General features: G+C 42.0%; 3 protein-coding genes across 4 annotated transcripts in view; 2 read left to right on the top strand and 1 right to left on the bottom strand.

Moving 5' to 3' along the window:
- The window catches only part of LOC137290984 (serine palmitoyltransferase 1-like), a 31,563-nt gene extending 28,407 nt beyond the window's left edge, over window positions 1-3,156 (top strand). The window contains exon 16 of the mRNA XM_067822218.1: window positions 128-3,156. Coding sequence (XP_067678319.1) covers window positions 128-137 — 10 coding nt within the window. The 3' untranslated portion in view covers window positions 138-3,156. The remainder of the gene's footprint in view (window positions 1-127) is intronic.
- LOC137291711 (replication termination factor 2-like) overlaps window positions 1-25,708 on the top strand; it is a 559,227-nt gene that overhangs the window by 46,795 nt on the left and 486,724 nt on the right. The window lies entirely within an intron of this gene.
- On the bottom strand, window positions 3,897-17,431 carry LOC137291708 (UDP-N-acetylglucosamine transporter-like). 2 transcript variants are annotated; one of them, XM_067823161.1, is made up of 7 exons: window positions 17,160-17,431; window positions 8,904-9,106; window positions 7,836-8,091; window positions 6,957-7,146; window positions 6,700-6,818; window positions 6,115-6,248; window positions 3,897-5,628 (listed from the first exon to the last, which is right to left on the bottom strand). In XM_067823161.1, the coding sequence occupies exons 1-7, from the start codon at window positions 17,331-17,333 to the stop codon at window positions 5,526-5,528; spliced, it is 1,179 nt and encodes a 392-aa protein (XP_067679262.1). In that variant the 5' UTR covers window positions 17,334-17,431; the 3' UTR covers window positions 3,897-5,525. The 2 variants fall into 2 exon arrangements, with proteins under 2 accessions (XP_067679262.1, XP_067679263.1); XM_067823162.1 differs by lacking the exon at window positions 17,160-17,431 and adding an exon at window positions 15,707-15,872.

Here is a 25,708-nt window from a genome sequence, read left to right as displayed (position 1 = left end):
TCTGGCGTCTCCTGCCATAAGCTCTTTATAAAAGCATTAAACCATACCACTCACTAACCCCAAAGCATGGAAGATCAAGAAGAAAATCACCAACCCATAACCACACTATGTCTGTTATTTCTTCCAGCTCGTCATAGCAGTTGGAAGGAGTTCAATGATGACAGCAGTCTACCTTCCTCCATGGACAGAAACTCCTGCAGATACCATCACCACCTGTTTTATATAGCATGATTCTTGCTCGACCCAGCTAGACATGTAACCTACAAAGACATGATAATACAGACAGACATATCAGGAGATACTTTGTTCATTTTGTCAAATGTTTCCAGATACATTCTAAAAGTGTCTTGATGTTCTTCAACTATATGAAATATTTAGGAGCTCAGATTAAGGAGTATCAATATCACTACTACTATGTGTACTAATAACATTATCTTTTCACTTTAGGTACTACATGTGTTTGTGAAATTTACAATTATTCCAGACTTTTGTAAATGATTGCAATGTGTAGTAGGGTAAAATCCATGACCCTGTCTGTCTGTCTGTCTGTCTGATTCTGTGGTGCTGTGCTGTCTGGTGACTGGCTGATTGTGTGAATACTGTGAAGAATGTCATGTGCCTGTATGCATCATTAAGACATGGGAGATGATTTTGATGAATTATAGCACATGAAATGTTTTACTTGCACTGCTCTCTACAAACAGCATCTTATTTTAAACCTCTTTTTATCCAGCTGAGGATACTTTAAGCCAGTTTTCATGTTATCTAAATAAATAATCTTCTGTGAGGGCATGACACTGTAGAGTTTCTGCCAGCTGATTTTCTTTCTCATACCTTGTGTGTTGGTTGAAATCCGTAACAGGAATAGATTCTAGTTTTATGTTTCAAACTCCATGGATAATTCAGGTCAGTTTTAGAATGTAATTTTACTTTCACTATTATCCTTGACTGCCAAAATGTTACTAAAGTACCAAGATTTGAATTTGTTTACAACAGAATACCTTTCATTTTAAAGGTTTGTACTTGTCTAAATATGCCCCAGGCTCCCAGAGTCATTTCATCAAGGAGGATACATTCCTTGCTGTAGGTTAACACACCAGGTGGGTGTTGTGGATACAGTCAGGTGTGTCATGTCAGCCTACCAGCATGACCAGTGGGAGGCAGGAAACCATGGCAAGCCTCAGCTCATACATCTCCTTGTTATGTTAGAAGAACAATGTATGTCTTTGTTATGACAGTACATAATCATGTGGTTGAGTTGATATCTTTATGCCATTGTTTATTGAGGGTACCTTTCGTCTCCTCCCTGTAAACCATGGCTGTTATTTGTCATGGCATATCAATGTATATAGTATATCAAGTTCTATAACGGAAAACTAGAAAATATATATCTTCTCTGGAACTGGCTTCACTGAGGAATGACTCCAACATGACAGATGAAAACCCAGTTCCAGTGCAATGTATTTATATTATCAGATATCGTTACATTGTTTATGTTTACACTTTAACTGGTGTGATGGCTCCTCTGTCTCCACTGTACTACAGGAACACGAGGCCATTCGATGGCTGGTGGACAAATTCATGATGTGGTTCTGATACTTTGTACCATATTATAGGATTGGTAGGGGTAGTTGTGATGAGTGAGTGGGTTTTGTTTAACACTGCTTCTGTCACAGCTTTTCAGCTTGAAGGGTGGTGGGGTAGCCTAGTGGTTAAGGCATTTACTCGTAATACCAAAGACCCGAGTTTGATTCCCCACCTGGGCACATTGTGTAAAGCCCGTTTCTGGTTTTCTGCACAATGTTATTGCTGGAATATTGCCGAAACCAAAGTCAGTCTTGTAAGCTGGATGTAGGAGGTAAGCCCAGTATGATACAGGGTCCGCATGGGTAAACTCACCAACATGGGTCAGATGGTGATACCTTGTCGTGTGGTCATATTGAGGCTAGACAACAGTGTTTCATAGTGGACCGTTTTTACAGTATAATCATTACTTCAATTATATGTCTACACTGCTCACAGGATTTCTTGCTAAGGTAGCACGACGTGGAGAGAGAAGGCATGCTGTTTCTTATTTTGGATTTCACATTGATTCAAAAGTGTATGGAATGTAGCACTAAATGATACCTTATGGCCTACTGAAACTGTCTGCAATTCATGAAGATGAGTAATTTGATTTTTTTTTTAACTTGTTCAGCATACAAGTTTATGAAGACTTGAGTTTTTCTGTCTACCATCCAACCTCAGATTTGTGACAGGGTATTTGGGAGTAGATTAGAATATTGCTGTCTAAACCATATATAGATGATATGTTATTTTTTACATTAAAGGACTCAAAGATGTGAATATATTTCTCAGTCATCATTCTTCCAACTGTTTTGTGTAATGAGCAGCATCTCAAGTCTTTAAGCAGCTTCAGAAACTCAGGGATTGGTCACAGTGGTGGGTATGCAACAGCGATGCCAAATAATAGTAGTGGCATCTCAGAGGAGAGAACTCACTCAGCAATGTCTTATGTTAGATCAGTTTTAGATCCTATTCAGAGTTTATTAGAAGCTTCATTTAGTTGACTTCCACATCATTCTGACGGCAGGTTATGTTTTCCTGGAAGTGTGTGACAATAACCACTGTGTATGACACCAACATTCCTGAGTGGGGTCAGTCTTTCTGCTTATGGAGAAGGTGCAGAAAAAGAACACTACTACCAAATCACCTGCAGTCTTTTGTATTTAGTATTAAATGATCAATAAATGTTATTTGTTTGCAGTTTTGTGGGTTTTGACTTGAGTTCCAGATGAGCTTTTGGTTCATTAAATGCTCAACAGCTCTAAGGCACAGTTTGATCATATCCTGATTGACAACCACATATTTATTTCTCATTAAGTTTCAGTTTTTGACACATGAGCGTTTCATGCTATGAAGCATAATAAATATGTCTGAGGTCATGGGTAATGTTGTGGTTATTGACAAGACCGAGACCTGAGACAGTCGAATCACGTGTGCATGAACATCTGTGTGTGAATTCATTATGTTTTAAGTTGTTTTATACTTTTCTATTTTTTTTGTCAGTCTTCTGAAATGAGTGATCTGTAGGTTGTATATATTCCTTCCATCATGTAACATATGCTATGCTCAATAAAGTGTATCTGAAGCTGACATTTGTTGTGTAGTCCAGAACCTTCAGAACCTGCGTCTAGGTGCATTCATGTGAGAGAGAGAAGTGGAGGAGGAAATGATTAAGTGCATAATCCACAGTAGTTGCAGTCTTTGCAGACACTGAATACTTGTTACCATTCTTATTGTATAATGTGTTCAATGTCAGTCTGTCTGGTAATAATTATTTGACACACCTGTACTCAGTCTCAGTGATTTTTTTATATATAAAAATGCTTACATATATTTTGTCTATCATATCCAAAGTTTCCAATCTGGACAGTTTTGTCCATGGTGCATCACAGGTCCTGATCTAGGATCCTTTCATAGGACATCCATTTGTGAGAGACTGTATGGCTCTGTGGACTTGTGTTACTGTCAGTTTATGTGCGTTACGCTGCGAGTGTTGGTCTTATTCCTGATGGTGTTCAACCCCCAAAGTACAAGAATGTGTAGTTTACTTGGTGAACCTTCCCAAGGTCAATTCTGCCTTCATGTGGAGCAGTATTCCATCATGTCCAGTACATCCAGTCTCCTCCCTGTCCTGTCATATGTGACAACTCGCTAGTTTGACATATTGACAATTCTGGGTGGTTTGAATTGTTTGACGTTGTTCCTGTATGAAACTAAGGTTATGATTTGTCTAACTTTGAATGTGCTTTTTTAAAGATCCCAAGAAGGGTATGTCTTTCTGATATCAGGTGTACATATGCTTGTATGAACTGATGAAGGAACAAACATTCTTTATTGTAATGATAACAGGTTTATTTTGGATAGTACAATTGACAGTAATATATCGACAGTAAAAATTTGACACCTCAAGTTGGTAAATGAGATTCATTTAATAGAATGAGATACAATTAAATGCAAATGGACGGGAAATTATAGTGAGTGTCTCTGTGAGAGCTATTTTCAGAACTTCCTGGGTTCCAAATCGTTTTCAGTCTAATAATATCAAACAAGATACAATTGTAAGTGGAATCACTGTTGTTGTCAGTCTTCCATGGGAGAGGTTTGGATTATATTGTATGCACTGGTTAGTAACATCCTTTTGGCCAAGGGGAGGTAATACAAAATAACTAATTTGGGAAGACAGTTGTTACAGGTCCTGTCGTGTGTGTGTCGGAGTATCTGTGTCTGTGTCACTATGTATTATTAATGATATGGGGAATTTGAATAGAAAACTTGAAACAAAATAGTCATGGGAATATAACAGCTGAAAGAGTAAAGTACATTGTGATATATTGGCACAAAAGGCCATCACTACCTACACCCCACATTCACATGATGTGTTTCTGTACTTTTAGTATTTGGATACAGATTCCATGAAAGACATTGGTAGACACAACAATGATATACAAGAAGCTGGCATTCACACTGACTGTACTCTCTGCCCCCACCATATAAATACAGCATTCAAACAGCATCCATAACATTAACAGTGCCACAAGACTATACAACCAAGGCCATCACAACAGTTTGTTACCTCGGGTAGTTTGACTTGAGTGAAATAAAGAAATTGTCAACCGTGACAGAAATGATAAATATTTTGATATGTTTCTTCCCAGGAGTCAATTTCTCCCAAACAACTGGAATCTGATTACTGGTTTGTTTTAAATGAGTTTTTCTTTCATCTGAGCCTTAAGCAGTGTGCTCCAATTGAAGATGGAACTGGCTTAAAAATATCTATTTGTTGTTTAGCCCTTTGGCTCAGGCACTTCATTCGTCAGTTTTCTTGCTTAACAGTGTTCCATCGTGCTACATCGGGTCCTTTGTGGTCCATCTGGGTCCATGATGATCTGTAGTTGTCCTTGGTGTTACATGGTGTTCTCCTGACATTCATGGTGTTAGTCTTGCACAGTGTCCAACTCAGTTCAGTATAACGTTGCATAAATTATGTTGCATAATATATATGGAGGCATCATGATCGGGAGTCATTCAAGCTATGACAGTCATCATAAATTGGGTATATACAGTACTCACCAAACACACACAACTTCACTAACAGTCAGACTCATAACAACCAAATCACAAACGATGCACATAGTATTGTGCTTTGAATTATTTGTTTACTTCAAGAGCCTCTTTGGTCAGTTCGGTGGACTTTGGAATGCAGCCGATATTTGGGGAATGAGCATCCTGCATTTGGTGTTATCGTTGGAGGATAGTGCAGTGTGGCAGAGTTTTACTCTGACTAGAAATGCCTGTTGGTTTGCCACCAATGTTGGCAGGATGGATAGCAGTCATTTTGGTGAGTGTAAACAATGACACATGAAACGTTGCCTTCGAGGCTAGCACCATCGTTGATAAGACATCCGTTCCTCATTCGGTAGTAACTGTCACTTTCAACGCCTTGACTAGCTGATCCAGTTCTATACCATATCCGATTTGGAATGACCGTTCAGGCGTTGACTGGGGTCGAAACTGTAGAGAAAGGTGGCCGCTGTCACAGTTGCCGCCCCGAGGAGGAATACACTAGGTATGAAAATTAATATCAGTGAGATTGTTTCACCACGGATACAAATACTTGTCTTGACTGGACTGTGCAGATGATTGTCATAGGTATTAATCTTATTGCAAATGGTATAGTTTCTGAATAGCTGAATCGTGTGTATGAATACATTATAGTACATCATTATTTGTGGAAATGACACACTGCCTACACGTCAAAACTTGCCTCAATAGGCTATATGGACACCCTAGAGATCTTCATATACTTGCACATCACTTTTTTTATTATACGTTGGAAATATAGTGTGTGTGCGTGCGTATGTGCGCTGAGGAGTTTTGTGTGAGTGTGGGTGTCGGTGTGGGTGTGCAATATTTCCCATAACTGAGACGGTGGGCTTACCCAGACAATGCTAAGTTTTTATTGTGATCTACGATCTGATGTGTTACGTGGGTAGCTATGCGTATAAGGACACACGCACACCCGGCGCAGGGGAGTGTAAGGATACTTACAAGTTGATGGTGAGGTCGCGGAAAATGAGGTAGGACACGAGACAGGAGAGGACGATGGAGAGGGCTGAGGCGAAGCCCTTCAGGATATTGTCGGCGTACTTGATGACAACCGACACCACCAAACCCAACGCCGCCTGCAACATCGTCAGTTGTGTGGTTACAATCAAAATAAGGATGGAACCAATAGGCAAATGCACATCAAGCCAGTAGAGATACATAATACCTGTAGGTTTTATTCTGTTACAGGAATAAGGGGGACACATTGTGATGGTATATTTACTTGTGAGTGTGGAGTTGTTGGTACACCTTTGAGCCGTGTTTCACTAATATCTTTGTGTCATATTAACCTGGGTCATGCAGCGAATTCACGCTACTGCACCTCGCCCCTCTTGATCACCCCCTGCATTCTATACAGTCTGAATATCTGACATTAAAGTATAAAGACTGCATAAGCAGTACGTCCCACTGTCGTCAGTGAAGCATCCAGCCTCCATAAACGTGACGAGGCCTGATCCATCACTATGACTGTGTTGACATATGTCATATATGAGTGGTGTACTTTGGTCCAACATTGTCGTCACGCACCTGTTGTATCACTATGAGCCACGTGAGTACATTGTAGCCTTGGAAGAACCCGTCTTGGAGAATGGCCTCTGTGTCGGAGTAAGAGGCACACAGGACACCAAATATAATCCCCGAAACAGCTGCAAAACGTACATATTACGATAGAACATTCACCTGAAATGATATATTTAAACGCTCTCTGTGTATGAAATCATATTTATCCAAAGTTGATTAATGAAATTAGCTGTTGCACTTCAGTTCGCTACCGATGATATTACCTAGTTGAACATTCCGTATCCAGAGCGACTGTTTGGACGACTTCAGTACCTTCTCGAAGTACACACCTGCAAAGCCGCTACTGAGACACATAACAATCACAGCTGAAAGGCCCGTCATCCAGGAAGCACTCCCCATGGTGTCTGTGGTGTTGACACACCCATCACCATTACAACTGTGGGTCACCGGCAGCTGCCAGAAGATGTCAGTCAGAAACAAATAATAAAAAGAGCACTGGGCGATGTACGTCACCTTACAGTAACGGGAATTACATATAAAAGTAAACGGACAGAACCAATTATAAATATGTACAAGTATACGAGGGAAATCTGTCATTTTAAACCTATTTCTCATGCTTCTCCAAATGGCTAATTTATGTGGATAAATGGAGGACTGTTGTCACAGATAAGATATTTTTCACAAGGTAATAAAGGAAACAAACTCGAGAGCGAGTGGTTGAGGGAACATGCAATGAAAGCTTCAGCTCTTTGCTTACCCCTGAAGGTCCGGGGTAGAATAGGCCTTCAGGACACCATGTTTGCTTATAAAAGGCGACTATGCTTGTCGTACGAGGCGACTAACGGGATCGGGTGGTCGGCTCGCTGACTTGGTTGACACATGTCATCGGTTCCCAGTTACGCAGATCAGTGCTCATGTTGTTGGTCACTGGATTGTCCGGTCCAGACTCGATTGTTTACAGACTGCTGCCATATAGCTGGAATATTACTGAGTGCGGCGAAAAACTAAACTCACTCACTTGCTCACTCACTCAGCTCTTCGCATCTTTAGATCGAATATGTTTAACAATTTCTGATAATATCTACAACTCAGTTCATTCACCCAAGAAGCATACATCCGACTTAGTGGCCGAAACTACTAACCTGCACCAGAGCAACTCCTGCTGTCAATAGCACCAATGATGCCCACTTCTGATTGGCCAGCTGCCGTCTGAGGAACAAGACGGAGAACATGGCTGTTGTGAGGATCTTCAGCTGGTACGTCACCTGGAAGGTTGCTGCATCTAGGTTGGACACCGCTACGAACTGTAGGTTGTTCTGCAGGGTGTACAGCCCCGCAGGCACGGCCAGGCGGAGGGTCTCCAGAACCTGCTCCCTGGCGCTGCTGGTGTACAGAGATCTGGAGGACAGATACAAGTACCGGATGCATCATCATGTCACAGTATGTCATATATGGAGCCATTGTCTGGAGCATCCACTGCAAGGGTCCGAGACATGGCTGAGGTACTGAGTGGATTTTAGATCTACCGCCATTGCTAGTGGGAATAGAATAGTTTGATAAGCTTTTAGGATGCGATAGTTTGTCAAACAATACCTTTTCGGGGCTCTTTTTGGGTTTCCTGTGATTTGATTATTTGACAATTTTGATACCTTTCTGTAAACACTGGATTAACACAACACCAAATACTCCTGTGGCTTCAAGAATGGAGACGCCTATTTCAATATATTCGACAGGAACGTGTTCTGAACATTAGATTGTAATGTGTAACACGGTGATTGTAAACCTAAAACTATGTTTGATTATAACTGATTGACTGATTTTCTAATATAGTTCTGCACCTGACCTGTACGTGTACCGATATCTGTGGTTGATTTTAGCATTTCAACTGAGAAACACCCCATGACAACTTCGCAAGGTTGGATATTTTCGGTATATTTAACATAAATATTGTTATCTCATCTTGTAAGTCAGGGAAAGCAAGGCAGAGAGTTATATTACGTTTAAAGAAACTGGGAGTGCCCATTCACTGATGACCGAAACTGAAATGTATTAGAACGATTTACTGAACGCCATGTGATTCATTATTGCTGCGACATTTCGTAGAATGTTGAAATAGTAAAATCGTTATGATTTGTAGGTCTTTACAAAGTCTGTTGTATGTCTTCAATCAAACAATCGTGGTGTTGGATGCGGAGAAAAGGTAAACTTACGTGTCCCCTGTAGACACCAACATGACGATACATGTCAGTAGTTTGATGACTTCAGAGAGGATCACGGCCGTCGACGTCAAGTACCGTGGCCCGCTGACATGTGCAATGCGGGAGTAGCGTATTGTCAGAACGAGGCACGTTGTCTGTATCACGAGTGTGGCAAGACTAACTACCTTCTTCTTCTCCATCGACGTCAACCCTCTCTGGAACAGCAACAAAATCTCATGCAATATCACAGAACGTTCATGCAACCGTTTAACTCACATCGTCAGAAATAGTGTTTCAGATAAACATTTCCAATACTCCCTTAAGTAAACTATAACACGTGTCATAAGTCGCCATCCTGTGTTTGTCGTCTACCACCCCCAAAATACCATTCGTCCTCCCGTTCCCTCACTCTGCAAACCAACGAAAATATGTAAATGATTACCAGTCCTGAGCAAATACATTAAGATAATATTTCTAGATCGATTAATGACCTTCACATTAAGAGGTTCCGGAGTTGGTACATGTTTATATCTGTCACGGCGTGTCATGGCGCAGTAGTGTAGATTGGGCCGTGTACTACAGGAATGATCTGCTTGCATCAGAACACGTGCTACAGCACAAAGGATGACGTGTAACATCTGCCTCCCAGTTTACATCAGTACCTGATGGTCAGCTGAGAGACAAGCATGGGCACCGGTAGTCTAATCAACTGAGAGACAAGGATGGGCACCGGCAATCTAATCAACTGAGAGACAAGCATCGGCACCGGCAATCTAATCAACTGATAGACAAGCATGGACACCGACAGTCTGTGCCAAGGGGGAAACAAACGCAGGGTACCGATGACCTATTCTGACCCTCATGCCACCTGAGAAATAGACATGGACACTGATGACCTTCAGTAGATAAAACCAGGGACCTACTCTGATACTGATAACCTAATCCGGCCATGATGGGTACAAACATGGGGCACTGACGATCTGTTCTGGTCCTGATGCCACTGAGAGACGAGCACGGGCACTGATGACCTACTCTTGCCCTGATGCCAATTGAGAGACGAGAATGGGCACTGATGATCTACTCTAGTCGTGATGCCCTTCTGAGAGACGAGAATGGGCACTGATGACCTACTCTAGCCGTGATGCCCTTCTGAGAGACGAAAATGGGCACTGATGACCTACTCTAGCCGTGATGCCCTTCTGAGAGACGAAAATGGGCACTGATGACCTACTCTAGCCGTGATGCCCTTCTGAGAGACGAAAATGGGCACTGATGACCTACTCTAGCCGTGATGCCCTTCTGAGAGACGAAAATGGGCACTGATGACCTACTCTAGCCGTGATGCCCTTCTGAGAGACGAAAATGGGCATTGATGACCTACTCTAGCCGTGATGCCCTTCTGAGAGACGAAAATGGGCACTCATGATCTATTCTGGCCCTGATGCCAAAACAGATCACGACAACACTTAATACAAAATTATGTATGTGTTGTGCTGTGTCTGTGGATCTTGACCCTGTACCAACTTCATCGCGTGTTGTCACTATCATTAGTGAGGCGCCTTGGTTGTACAAACATAAATGTTACTGGAAAACTTGTTTTCATTTTAACTGATAGTTAGTATGAAATAGGAAGATAGTAAGAAAAGGAAATGTTACAGTTGATAAGTATTCAACATCATACGTTTTAATCTGCAAATTGTGAACTTGCATACCTATGAGATACGGATGGACAACATTCAACGAGACATTTGGTAGATACTGGATTTGACCTACAGAGAGACAAAACACAGATTCAACCCGTAAGAAGGAGACAGACCACCGTACATTCACAATATCTATCACCAGATACGTCATTGTAAAGGTGTTCATAGTGATGTAACGAGATCACACATAACACGGTCGTCAGTGAATCTGTCAAACTAGACAGTTAACATACTCGATTCTCCAAATACACAACCGTCTAGTATAGCTGAAGGGGTCGTTGTCGCCACAGGTACTACAGAAATGCACCCTAACCAAACTAAATGTACAGAATCGTATCTTAGGACGATCCCATTCTGCATCGTGATGAGCGCTAAACCGGTTTCTTGAACGCATACTTTTATTCCTGTCAAACCACGGAAACATTCAACATCCATTTATCTTGAGCATGACGTCCCCTGTAATCCGTTTTACAGAAAATTGAAAGTCTTGCTCATCCTGACTGTCGGCAGTAGGGGTGACATATTTCGTAAAGATCTAGCTCTGTTCTCTCATTTTTTTCTTAGGTTTTGGATGTCCTGAAAGGGTCGTTTCCAAATCGTTCCCACCAACAACTGTAGTAAATGAACATGGGAAGTCGTCATCTTCTTGATCAGACCTCCCATACTATCGTATGCGTTAGAACAAAGTGAATACTCAAAGTGAAAGCGCTCGAAACCAGGAGAAACCACAAACCACCACAAACCAGTTTCGGGTTCGACTTGAGGAAAGTGGTCTCGTCATTTTTGGGGTTACCGGGTATGCTGCACTTTCATGTACATTTACTTTGGCACTTCAGCTGTACTATCAGGTCGACTGGGCAGGGATGTTTATCCCTTCAGGGAGCTAGAAGGTTGCAAATGTTTCTGAAATGTTCCATACATGGCCTATACCCAAAGCGGAAACTAATGAGCTGCTGGAATTCTTCTGAAAGGTCACAAGAAGGCTCTCGGCTTCATGCTGTGCAATGATTATATGTGTATGAGGAATTATGCTCCTCACTGTTTGCCACAGCCAACATGCTATTTAAGTGTGTAGAGCACAGACCAACTACAGACTCACGTGAGCACGGCAATAGCGGTTGTTAATAAGGGAAAGCATATAGGTCGAAGCACTTATACACATCCTCAGTGTGTGTACATGGACTGACTGTAGGTAAACATGTATCATACTCTTGTCAACCGAATATCAGAATCGTCATGAGTGTCGTTTTATATCATAGTTTTAACAAACATTATCTTTGGAATGCGTTATTGCATGCCATCCGATATTTCTCACAGAACAATTCATCATTGTGTTTCTTCTCTCCGCATGTAAGTACACTATTCTGTATTAAGAAAGAACCAATCGCTTGAAAAATCGACTGACAACCGTCAACTGACAACCGACTGCCTACTACAGCCACTGCGTCCTCTTGTAGTGCAGTACAGCTGATGACCTCTGTCAGTAAGGTATTCTGCTAAGTGTACGATGTACATGTGAACTACTTAGCGATGTGGCCTCGACCACATACCTCACTAGATGGATGGGCTATGTATTACTGCAGGCATATACCCCTTACCTTCCGCTACACTAGCCCACCGCCATGGCTATAGCTGACATACCTTGGTGTCTTGCAGCGTGGATGACCGACATCAGCGTTAACAACGGCCTCCTCCATGTGTACCACACTGTGTTGACAGACAAGGAGGGGCGATGAATTACGATGTATGTCTCAGAAATGCTAATATATAGAGAGAGGATTCATTAGATTCGTCGCCACGAGTCATGAGGGATGGCCATCTGACGCATGTACTGTCCAGTGTATGACCTCCTTGCATCACATCCATAAATCAAATAACAGTACATGATACGAAGACAGCAGTTTTATATGTGCTATAACCGTGGTACTGTGATAGGAAGTTGTTTACAAACTGACCAATCAGAACAGATGTAAACATAATCGGGTGTCCTACATTTAGTAAATGGCACCGACGACAGTGGTCATAGGTCGACATTAACATTGAACGAGTATTGTCATTAAATAACATGTCTCTTGCCATACATACACTGCTTGCAGTGATTGCTATTTCCTGGTCCCCATGGCTACGTCACATGTTTACAAAGGAGGTTTTAATCGTACCTCCCACGCCAAAGTATGGATAATACCACGTCACGTGAACCGCTGAAGTAGTTACCGTACTTCACACTCCAAGGCATGAATAATTGCATGTCACGTGTACCGCTGAAGCAGTTACTTTACTTCACACTCCGGTGGGGTGGATAGCAGTACGTCACGTGTACGGCTAATGCACGAACAGTACCCAGCAGACGTTTGGTGCCCGTGAAGATATGGATTAGAATTGATCTTCAGGAAACCCATGCTTGTAGTGAGGGGTGATCAGATGGTCACATTCGCTCACTTGTCTGACACATGTCATTCGTTTTAAAGAACAGGCCCAAGCCTGCTTTCATATACTTCCAGAAAGAAAATATCTTTAATACGGCTAATTTACATTGTTACGTTTATCATATATGTCACTTTTACATAACAGTCTCTCATAACCTTTAAAGTTTGGCTTATTTTATGTATATTATATGTATATATCTGCACTTTTATATGAGGTGAGACTTAAATAAAATATCTGTCTGTCATTGTATACCAATTGCATGGGTCTATCCTCATGTTGTTAATCACAGGATTGTCTTATTCGGACGCGATTATCTACAATCCGCCGTCAAAAAGCTTTAATATTGCCGGGACAAACTTAGGTCAAATATAGCATGTCTGCGTCTGTAGCAAATGCCAAAGCTTTTGTTCCTCACTGTTTATCCATTTCCATAAAGAAGAGTAGACTATGCAATTGAAATATACGTTCACTAGGCCACGTTCAACTGAAGTGGCCAAATCAGATATGCATATACTAAGCAAATCAATAAGAAATATTTGACTCACAATATTTTAGCCTCATACAGCGTTTGTAGTTAAAGAGTACCACCTGTAACTAGATGGGTATTCAGGGCAAAAACAGTATTGAATAACAACGTGTGGCATTATCGCACACGCGGGTGTATCAACGATGCCTACATCAGGTACTTGTGTGGTGCCACTGCGGGCAGGGGATCTCGCTGCCAACCCTAAACACTGTAGTGTACGCCCACCTAACGAACCATCGCATTTTTTTTTGAGGTCTCAGGTACTGGAAACGGCCTTCGTGGTGTAGCGCTTGGGGCGTCTGTCAGTAGCGCGGAAGTTTGCGGCATCGATACCAAATGACGTTCAAATATGATACTTGTTGTTCCTGGCGCTCGGCATTAAAGGGTTCAACTTGAACTGGGCAGCTATAGTATAATGTAATGTGTCTGAGTTGGGCATTCATGCTTAACTGCGGCATGGTATCTCAGTGGGCCAGCTCAATAAAACCAGCTTAAGTCTGGGCTAGTACAAGCAGCCACACATATCACACATGCCAGTCATTGCATGAGCGAGATACTCTGAAGTACAACGTTAAACCTCACCTCACCTCACCTCACCTCACCTCACCTCACCTCACCTCACCTCACCTCACCTCACCTCACCTCAACCCACCCCACCCCACCCCAACCCAACCCAACCCAACCCAACCCAACCCAACCCACTGGTGTCAGTTCATGAGACAAGGACTAACCATTAAAACACTGATTATGAAGTTTATCATTCCATTTAATAATGGAATCACTGTTAATCTCCAAAAGCTGGTCACTGAATATGAACACAGAGCATGACTTGATAAGAGGAGCTGGTCACTTGTCATACCACCCTCGTGGAATCACTGAAAGTCGTCACAGATGTAACCTTGTACTTGAACACAGTTCGAGAGAGTTCACTGGACCAGCTTACAACAGAACCACTCGTGCAATCAATTTATGATACAGAACAGTCACTGATTGTTCTCACTATGTTATAGGTATAATCAATACATAATTTACCTCAGTGAACAGATGTGCCTACTCCGGCTCTCACCTGGTTGTAAGTGTAATGATTGGTAAGTTAACGAAGGGATAGGTTCATTGCACCTTTTACCATATACATGTACCTATTGTACTAGTGTTGTTACTATGACTTCTACCAGTGGGTGTCTACTGCTTGTGACACGACAGAGCCTGTATGTGGTTAGGCTTAGAAGCCACAACAGCTTGTATATCAGGCTTAGCTCAGCCAGTTACTACAGCCTGTACGAGGCAACCTGTACAGCTTGTACAAGCCAGGGCACATGTACATCCTATACTCATCTACCGGCTGTAAGAAACGAAGACCCAGCAGATCCAACAGACTGAAGGAGGCCATACTCAGGCAGTTCCAACATCACATATGATGTCATACTCAGGCAGATCCTACATTGCATGTGATGTCAAACTCAGGCAGATCCAACATTACATATGATGTCAAACTCAGGCAGATCCAACATTACATATGATGTCATACCCAGGCAGATCCTACATTGCATATGATGTCATACTCAGGCAGATCCTACATTGCATGTGATGTCAAACTCAGGCAGATCCAACATCACATATGATGTCATACCCAGGCAGATCCTACATTGCATATGATGTCATACTCAGGCAGATCCAACAATACATATGATGTCATACCCAGGCAGATCCTACATTGCATATGATGTCATACTCAGGCAGATCCAACATTACATATGATGTCATACCCAGGCAGATCCTACATTGCATATGATGTCATACTCAGGCAGATCCAACATCACATATGATGTCATACTCAGGCAGATCCAACATTACATATGATGTCATACCCAGGCAGATTCTACATTGCATATGATGTCATACTCAGGCAGATCCTACATTGCATATGATGTCATACTCATACAGATCCTACATTACATATGATGTCATACTCAGGCAGTTCCAACATCACATATGATGCCATGCTCATACAGATCCTACATTGGATACGATGTCATACTCAAGCAGATCCTACATCTTGTACTAATCTAAGATAATACTTTCGCTATGTATGAGTCTGAGGCCTCGCAGATCTTACGTCTGTAAAAGACTACGGTCAGGATGGTGACAAAGTGACTTACCGGGATCTTCTGCTGCAACATGGCTCATGTGTTAACTCCCGTGTAGTACAGATGACAGGACAAACATTTACTGTAATAATTCGACCGCAAGCGCTGTGCGGCCCAGGAGAATACTATACACGTCACGCGAGTGAAACATATGCCATACGTATATACAGGTATGATCGTCCAGCACATCACCTACAGACTGGGCGAACGCTGGTGTCATCTTACGTCACACAACATAGCTCCAGGACCTGACACTTGTGGGCGCATTGTTTTCCTTAAATGTTATGTATAGGTGTTCAGTAATATTATTCGGTAATACTGTTTTACAGGAAGAGGGAGATATATTCCATGCCAACAAAATATACCTTTTCAGAAGTTGGCTTAAATCATTTCAATCTCAATCTCACCATCTCGACAGCCGCACTTATACCCGGAAGCGACGTTAAAAGTTGTCAAAATGTGAAACTTCGGGTTCTGCTTGGCCGAGCAGACAACAAGGTCGTGGTATGGTGAAAATCTACTCTAGGTTCACGCGACCATTGAAGACGCCCGAAGTGTACACACTTTATAAAAGAAAGTACGTTAACTAGATATTTGTACTGGCAATAGTTTGATACAGTGAAGCCTCTGAAACATTGACCAGTGTAACGACGCTAAAGACAACAATATGGCCAGCGTATATAGATAAGTGATACAACATTTTATGTTGTATCGATTCTTGGCAAAGATAAATACATTATTCAGAGGCGGAATACAATTTCAGGGAAAATGGAAACGATCCAGGTTTTAATGCTAGGGGAACCTTGTGTTGACACCGGGTAGGATCTCCAGCCGTTTACAGCGTGGTAACAAGGATGATAGCGGCTGGGCGAGTATAATGATGTAGGTACCAGTATAATTATAAAGACCTTGATCGGGCTTAAATAACACTATTGTGATCGATAATTGTAAGCTAAAAATAAGTATTTACTCTCGTATACGGAAACAAATATAAAACCTATTCCTTAAATGATCTGATCATTCAAACATGACAAGAAATCAAAGGCACAACAGTACTGATACCAAGCATATCAGAGACTGATTTACTGTAGTGTGTGTGGATTTATTTGGGTATTTTCAAAATCTATTTGTCCGCTCACTTTGATGTTACGTCATTTTCATTCGCTTCGGTTCCAAACTATGAGTACCAATAGTCAGGGAAGGTGATTCAAGACCTCAGAGTAAAGAAGATAAGAGACATATTGTCTCGGGCAACATGACGGCGCATATACTAGTATATTATTGTAACAATATGTTACAGGTAACCCAAGGTACTATCACTGGCACAATCAATACAATGTAGGAGGAGAGGTTTTAGTGACACGTAATGGTGGCTCAGCAGTGCTAGTGCACCTACCTAGTTGGTGTCACTATCAATTTCAAGGGATTACTCAAGACGCCACGGGGACAGTGACGTGGGACTTACCAATGCCGATGTTAGCTTCAGTTGGATCCGCCATATTGTACATTTTCTCATCCAGATGTTATACCAGTCGTGCTGCTTGTTGGCTTTGGCTCGTGGTACGAGGTTGGAGCCCAGTGCTGTGTGAGAAACGGTTGTGAACAGACAGGTTTGCCGTCCGTCCTCCATACAGAGCATAACAGGCACCGCGATGTCAATGACAATCGCCCTCAGCAGAGAGGAGGTTGACAGTGACTACAGGTGTGCCTGTCCTCCCGGGGACTGCGGCATGGATCACACCTGTCATGCTGTGCCGGCCAAACAGTTAAACCTGGCTGTAGCTTTCCTCTTAGGAATACAATCGCACGAATTTTATCACCCCGGTTGCGCTGTTGTTTCTTTGTGGTTAGTATGTAAACGATGTCTTCAAATGACACATTCCTATGGGCGGTGAGGCTCCATATAAAAGAAAGTGTGCGCACAAGAAACGTACATTGTCAATCTATATGTGCTTTTTCAGTCGTCGTAAACACCTGCACCGGTCTTGTGAATAGTATTTATGCTGTTGTATCATCTACCAATTGTGAGATGTAATTATGAGAATTGTGTTGGGTGGGGTCTTGAAAATGGAGGACAGTATATGCTATGAATATTTAGACATGAATGGACCAAGTGCGAGTCCGGGCAGTATACACACCAGTAATTAGCATCTGCATTATGAAGCGCACCACCATTAGGTGTCACCACCTGCGGGGGTGGAAGGAGGGGTGGGGACGTCGCCTTGCCAGCTGCGACACGCCCAGTGAGAGCAGTAGGTATTAGCTTAATGTAATCCCTTTTATGATTGTAAAATAGATGTTTGGGTTGTATGTAACATCTGAGTTACTCTTTCCTATCTAACTGTGGCATGGTCCATTGATGAATAGGGTGTTTCAGCATGAGGTACTTCATTTTTCTAATATAGATACTCCTATTGTTGTTACAGGAAGAGAGTCGCGAGATTTCATAGGTGCTTGTGTGATTACAACGCAAAGCAGTGTGTGGTGTGACCCCTGAAGGTCCGGTTTAGAACTGGTCCACAGCAACCCATAAGAGGCGAGCGACTAAGGGGATCTGGCGGTCACCCTCACTGACTTTGTTTGACATACGTCACATTGTTGGTCACTGGATTATCACTGCTACAATTCACGTGTTTGTTTACGGCAAGTTACTGGCCACGCTGCTGTCACCTTCTGCCCTTACAAGCACAGCAAACGTGAATATAACTGCTGTAGCTGCATGCACCGTGTATTATAAATGTAAGTCACTTAAGTCAGGTCTGTCGTCACCAGTACAGGTGAGTGGGCAAATTTCCACCTCGTCGTAGTATGTAAGGATTACAGTATGAATGGTTAACGTGAATACACGTGCAATAACGTGTACATATAAATCAATGCGTACAAGCGCATATTCACACACACATTCACGCACACTCGCACACAACAATCCCACAATGCGTCTGTTCACGGTGAGCACCTACATGTAATGTTCACGACCCTCTTCGAAACATTTTCACCCTATAACATTTTGTTCACGAACAAGCCAAAATGTAACTTCTCGCTTTCTTTTATGGAATACCGTCCCTGGTGGACGATGCCCAGAGAGTCTCCTCATACCCCATTGTTATTTCATCTTAATCAAACCGCCTTTTCATTTCCTTCTTTTAATACACGTATGCGCAATGATATTGTCAGTGAATGAAGGACAACAGTTGGGGTTTTTAATTGATTATATTCTTATAACGTCCATGCATCGTTGTTGTGCACAGTGTACATGTCTGATTTTTCCACGAATGTTGACAACACCTAACTTCACAACCTGACGTAGCCTCTAATTAGATACAATCATGTGCAGCCAGCCATGTTGAAATCTGAAATAAACGTACATCTTACATAGATTAACAGTTTCACACATAGCCCATGGGCAGTAACACTCGAACAATCTACTGATACTTCTAGACCCCCTCTTGACTAGCTAGCCTTGGGCTAGTTGACTGGGCAGTTACCAGCGTATCGCTAGCTCAGCTAAAACTCTATATCTCCTGGACAGTATCTGGGGAACCGAACCACGTACCGCCGCCAGTACTATACGCCGCCGGTCATATGTAACTTAGTTTAGGTGCAAGCGGCTTCAAACACTGCTACACAGCGATGAGGAAAGCTCGTCCGTAAATCTGAGACCTTCGAATTGGAGAAAAACTTTATGAATGATCAGCTTCTACATTCTCACAATGATGTGCTTGAACATTGTATAAGAGTCCATACCGAAACGACGCCATTGTGGAAATAGAGAAGTTGATCATATATAAAGGTTTGGTATCTCTTGCCATATACTGCGGTTTGGGTAAACTATTGCTTTACATAGTTCGATATACATGTATCGAAGAGTGTTTGACAGTGAGTGGCACTGTCAGTCCTATTTTCTACATCATAAGTCCCTAAACACATATGCTATGGTTCTGATAACATTAATTTAGGCTGCAAAGTCAGATATTTTTTATTCTTAATTTTTATGCTATTTATAGTGATACAGTATGTCCTTTTGTCATTGAATAACATTTCTTGAGAATGAAAGTCGGTGTAGATTTTATTTTAAACCATAAAGACAAGCGCAGAAAGTTCATACATGTTATTTATCCAATATTCCGGTTCTCGGGAGAAAATATATCATAATACGTATCGTTTGTAAGCGTACAGACGTATCATACGTATTTTTGTAAAACGTATAGATGTACAATACGTATCGTTTGTAAAGCGTATAGAAGGACAATATGTATTATTTGCGAAGCGTGTAGAAGTACAATACGTATAGTTTGTGAAGCGTGTAGAAGTACAATACGTATAGTTTGTGAAGCGTATAGAAGTACAATACGTATAGTTTGTGAAGCGTATAAAAGTACAATACGTATAGTTTGTGAAGCGTATAAAAGTACAATACGTATAGTTTGTGAAGCGTGTAGAAGTGCAAAACGTATAGTTTGTGAAGCGTATAAAAGTACAATACGTATAGTTTGTAAAGCGTGTAGAAGTACAATACGTATAGTTTGTAAAGCGTGTAGAAGTACAATACGTATAGTTTGTGAAGCGTGTAGAAGTATAATACGCATAGTTTGTGAAGCGTGTAGAAGTACAATACGTATAGTTTGTGAAGCGTATAGAAGTACAATACGTATAGTTTGTGAAGCGTGTAGAAGTACAATACGTATAGTTTGTAAAGCGTATAGAAGTACAATACGTATAGTTTGTGAAACGTATAGAAGTACATTACGTATAGTTTGTGAAGCGTATAGAAGTACAATACGTATAGTTTGTGAAGCGTGTAGAAGTACAATACGTATAGTTTGTAAAGCGTGTAGAAGTACAATACTTATAGTTTGTGAAGCGTATAGAAGTACATTACGTATAGTTTGTGAAGCGTATAGAAGTACAATACGTATAGTTTGTGAAGCGTATAGAAGTACAATACGTATAGTTTGTGAAGCGTATAGAAGTATACCGGTGTACTGGTGATACCGTGCAGTCCTAATCGCGAAGTATATATATAACACTTACTATATTTCAGAATATTCACAATCATAAATTAAAGAAGTTGTAAATTCACAAATATCAATCGGAATATCTGATTATTAGGTTGATAACCAATTCTTGTAGAGAAAAACATTATAATAACATGTTTCTATCATCACTGCTTTTTGGTTAGGTCGCCTCGACCTCTCAATAACGCTTTTGACAACGTAAGGTTTACACTTGCAAGCTCCTTGTCACTGACGGCTTTTCTGTAGTCTGGTGTTGCTGGTGAGGTCGACCTGATTCACCTTTTCTATGACAGCCCTTTGCCACATTGGATACATATCTGATATTTTACCCCAACGACCACACATCTTGAACGTATCTTTAGGTGTCGGTGTCAGGAAAGCATCACAACGTGTACAAACACTAATGACATTTAAGTTCAGAAAGTTTTCACAGTACCAAAATCTGGAGTCACGAATAGGTTAATGTGTGCGAGAGAGCGTGCGCTCTTGTTCCAACAATGCCTTGAAGCCTTAAAAATAATCGAGTCGAAGTCAGACATATTTTAGGAACAACGTCCAGCGTCCATGGGGACAACTTCGGTCAAATGAGATCTTTTGGAAAAGCCATCGTGATTGGCCAACTGATCCTCAATCCGCACCGGAAGGCAGAGGACATAGTCTACCTCAACACTTCTCGAAGATTCTCCATGCAGTTGCAAAAACATTTAGTATACAACAGAGTTCAGTACATTATTTCCCTTACTGTTTTATTTGTTTGGATGTTGATTAATTGGAAACAATAGTAGTAACACGTACGTTAGAAGAAACAAATCAGTAAAAGCGGGGATACAGAATTACTTAGCGACTTTCACGGACTCGATCTTAGTGAAATATTTTCTTATGGGAATAATGAAAATGACTTCAACATGTAGTTACAATCAATTTTAGAGTTACATCCCTTGCCACATTCCGCCCATCACCTGGGAGAGACATGGAATCCGATTTGGGGTTGTTAGAAACTCATTTGGCACAGATGTAGACCTCGTGGCGCAACGGTAGCGCGTCTGACTCCAGATCAGAAGGTTGCGTGGTCAAATCACGTCGGGATCATGGGATAGTTTTGTTAAAATGTTCAGGGATCTAATATCTATTGTCGGTACATGACCAAAACAGATAATTTTATGAATAATCTCGCTCAGGAATCTCCGAGACCGATAAATATAAAGGTAAATAGTCAAACTGATTAAATAGGTGAGTTCACAGATGGATCAGGGCGACTTTTTGTGATGTGTCTCTATTACTCAACTTCACAGGCCAACAGCTTGCTTGAGCCAATAGCTGACTTTATTGACTGACTTACAAATTTTCTAGTGTCGAACGGGCCTTGAAAGTGCCTTAATATTACTTAAAGCGGCGTAAAACTATATACGCATGAGCCACAGTTTGAACGTTACTCTAATGACTGACGGCGTGTGTGCGTGCTTGTCCAGAAATTTTGTCAAATATCCATTGAAACTCGAGTGAAAAGAAAGTGTGCACCTCCTCTTTTCTCAATAGTGTGCACCCCAATGTCTCAAAAAGTAGTATCGACCTCTAGATCGATGCTCGTGCTGTTAATCACTGGATTGTCTGGTCCAGACACGATTATTTACAGATACCCGCCATAAAGCCGGAATATTGTTGAGTGCGGTGATAACAACAAACAAATCAGATTTAATATACTTTCAGGGTTGTTGTTTTTTTCACATGTGAGGGGTAGGTGGAGGAGACCTCAGGATGCATCTCACTCAGGACATCTCCTGTGATACGGTGCGAGTTTTGAAGCGTTGTGGGCACCAGGTTGAAGCGATTAGGGTTATCTCCCTTGCTTCGTATTACAGTCCATTTCATCCCCCAGCCACATTCGTGACTTGCTCGTGTTATTCCGGGACAAGCCGAATTGCGTTTCTTGGAGGTACGGAAAGGGGCGAGTGTTCGCGAAAGAACCACACTCATCAGTCGCTGTATGGAGCTGCATAAGATATAACTCATTAGAAGCCCCTGGATGAATCACGGCGGCCCTGTGGCGCAACGGTAGCGCGTCTGACTCCAGATCAGAAGGTTGCGTGTTCAAATCACGTCGGGGTCACAATAGTTTTATAACTCCAAGGTAAATATTATTGTCGACAAATAAATCTTGATGTGACGCTTTACACACTGCTTTTGTGAAATTACCATAGCTTTAACAAATTGACAGAGTACTGTTATTGAATAATCTGATCATTTACTTTTTAGATTTAGTAAACTGACAGGGCCCATATATTCAAGAATGAATGTAGACATGTAAAACTTACCTTGACTTCATTGTCTGACAGAACAACTATCTCTGTTCACACAATGCAGCAATTACAACTATTGTTCCTCGTCAATAGAAAAGGTAAGATATTTATTGCATAGCATTCCATTAGGAACAGTTGCAATATTCTATAAACTACAGATATAAACATGATTAAAAGGGTGATATTTCAACTGTCTTCGTATGCTTCCTGTGAGATGAGAACCTAGCCCTGGCCCAAAGTTGTACTGAATGCTGAGCCGTGGATGTACATGTACACAGTAATTCTGTCACCACCGAGACATGGAGGGCCTGGTCAGAGACTAGCAGCTATGGTTTACAAGGCCTGGTCAGAGACTAGCAGCTATGGTTTACAGGGCCTGGTAAGAGAATAGCGGCTATGGTTTACAGAGTCTTGTTAGGAACGAGCAGCTATGGTTTACAGAGCCTGGTTAGAGACTAGCAGCTATGGTTTACAGAGTCTTGTTAGAGACTAGCAGCTATGGTTTACAGAGTCTTGTTAGAGACTAGCGGCTATGGTTTACAGAGTCTGGTTGGAGAATAGCGGCTGTGATTTACATTGTCTGGTCAGAGACTAGCAGCTATGGTTTACAGGGCCTGGTTAGAGACTAGCGGTTATGGTTTACAAGGCCTGGTTAGTGACTAGCAGCTATGATTTACAGAGTCTGGTTAGAGACTAGCAGCTATGATTTACAGAGTCTGGTTAGAGACTAGCGGTTATGATTTACAGGGCCTGGTTAGAGACTAGCAGCGATGATTTACAGGGCCTGGTTAAAGACCAGCAGCTATGATTTACAGGGCCTGGTTAGAGACTAGCGGCTATAATTTACAGAGTCTGGTTAGAGACCAGCAGCTATGATTTACAGGGCCTGGTTAGAGACCAGCAGCGATGAGTTACAGGGCCATGGTTAGAGACCAGCAGCTATGATTTACAGTCCCTGGTTAGAGACTAGCGGCTATGATTTACAGGGCCTGGTTAGAGACTAGCGGCTGAGGTTTACATGGATGGTCATAATGGCTCACATCGCTGATAGAGTATCATTTCAGGTAAAATTGAATTTTTACTTGTGCAGTTGTGTAGAATCATGTTATCCTCACATTTGTTACATATTTTCACAACTGTTTGAACACAATAGGTTATTTATAGATTTTTTTTTAAATACAAATCGCCTAAGCGTTTCTTTCTTTTTTGTTTGGATAGTATATCAAACGTATACCACTGTATCAATCCACATCTATGGACATATCAAACGTCTATCCACATCTATCCACATATCAAGTGTCTACCCATATCTATCCACATATCAAGCATCTATCCACATATCAAGTCTCTATCCACATATCAAGCGTCTATCCACATCTATCCACATATCAAGCGTCTACCCATATCTATCCACATATCAAGCATCTATCCACATATCAAGTCTCTATCCACACGTCAAGCATCTATCCACATATCAAGTCTATCCACATATCAAGTGTCTATCCACATCTATCCACATACCAAGCGTCTATCCACATATCAAGTCTCTATCCACACAGACAACTACCACCTCATACACCAACTGGTGTTAGGTGGGGGGTGGGGGGCTTGGGTAAGTGCATCATCGGGTGAGTTGGGTAAGAGCATCATAGGGTGGGGCTCGTTACGGTAAAGAGAGTGTGATGTGAGGTGGGGACTTGGGTAAGTACAACATAGGGTTGGTCTCGTTAGGGTAAACACAGTGTGATGTGAGGTGGGGACTTGGGTAAGTACAACGTAGGGTTGGTCTCGTTAGGGTAAACACAGTGTGGTGTGAGGTGGGGACTTGGGTAAGTGCATCATAGGGTGGGGCTCGTTACGGTAAAGAGAGTGTGATGTGAGGTGGGGACTTGGGTAAGTTCAACATAGGGTTGGTCTCGTTAGGGTAAACACAGTGTGATGTGAAGTGGAGACTTGGGTAAGTACAACATAGGGTTGGTCTCGTTAGGGTAAACACAGTGTGATGTGAGGTGGGGACTTGGGTAAGTACAACGTAGGGTTGGTCTCGTTAGGGTAAACACAGTGTGGTGTGAGGTGGGGACTTGGGTAAGTGCATCATAGGGTGGGGCTCGTTACGGTAAAGAGAGTGTGATGTGAGGTGGGGACTTGGGTAAGTTCAACATAGGGTTGGTCTCGTTAGGGTAAACACAGTGTGATGTGAAGTGGAGACTTGGGTAAGTACAACATAGGGTTGGTCTCGTTAGGGTAAACACAGTGTGATGTGAGGTGGGGACTTGGGTAAGTACAACATAGGGTGGGGCTCGTTAGGGTAAACACAGTGTGGTGTGAGGTGGGGACTTGGGTAAGTGCATCATAGGTTGGGGCTCGATAGGGTAAACACAGTGTGATGTGAGGTGGGGACTTGGGTAAGTGCATCATAGGGTGGGGCTCGTTAGGGTAAACACAGTGTGGTGTGAGGTGGGGACTTGGGTAAGTGCATCATAGGTTGGGGCTCGATAGGGTAAACACAGTGTGGTGTGAGGTGGAGACCTGGGTAAGTACAACATAGGGTGGGGCTCGTTGACGGTAAAGAGAGTGTGATGTGAGGTGGGGACTTGGGTAAGTACAACATAGGGTTGGTCTCGTTAGGGTAAGCACAGTGTGATGTGAAGTGGAGACTTGGGTAAGTACAACATAGGGTTGGTCTCGTTAGGGTAAACACA

This window comes from Haliotis asinina, chromosome 7 (assembly GCF_037392515.1).
Source record: "Haliotis asinina isolate JCU_RB_2024 chromosome 7, JCU_Hal_asi_v2, whole genome shotgun sequence".
NCBI classification, from domain to species: Eukaryota; Metazoa; Mollusca; class Gastropoda; order Lepetellida; family Haliotidae; genus Haliotis; species Haliotis asinina.
This window is presented reverse-complemented; position numbering and strand designations above follow the sequence as displayed.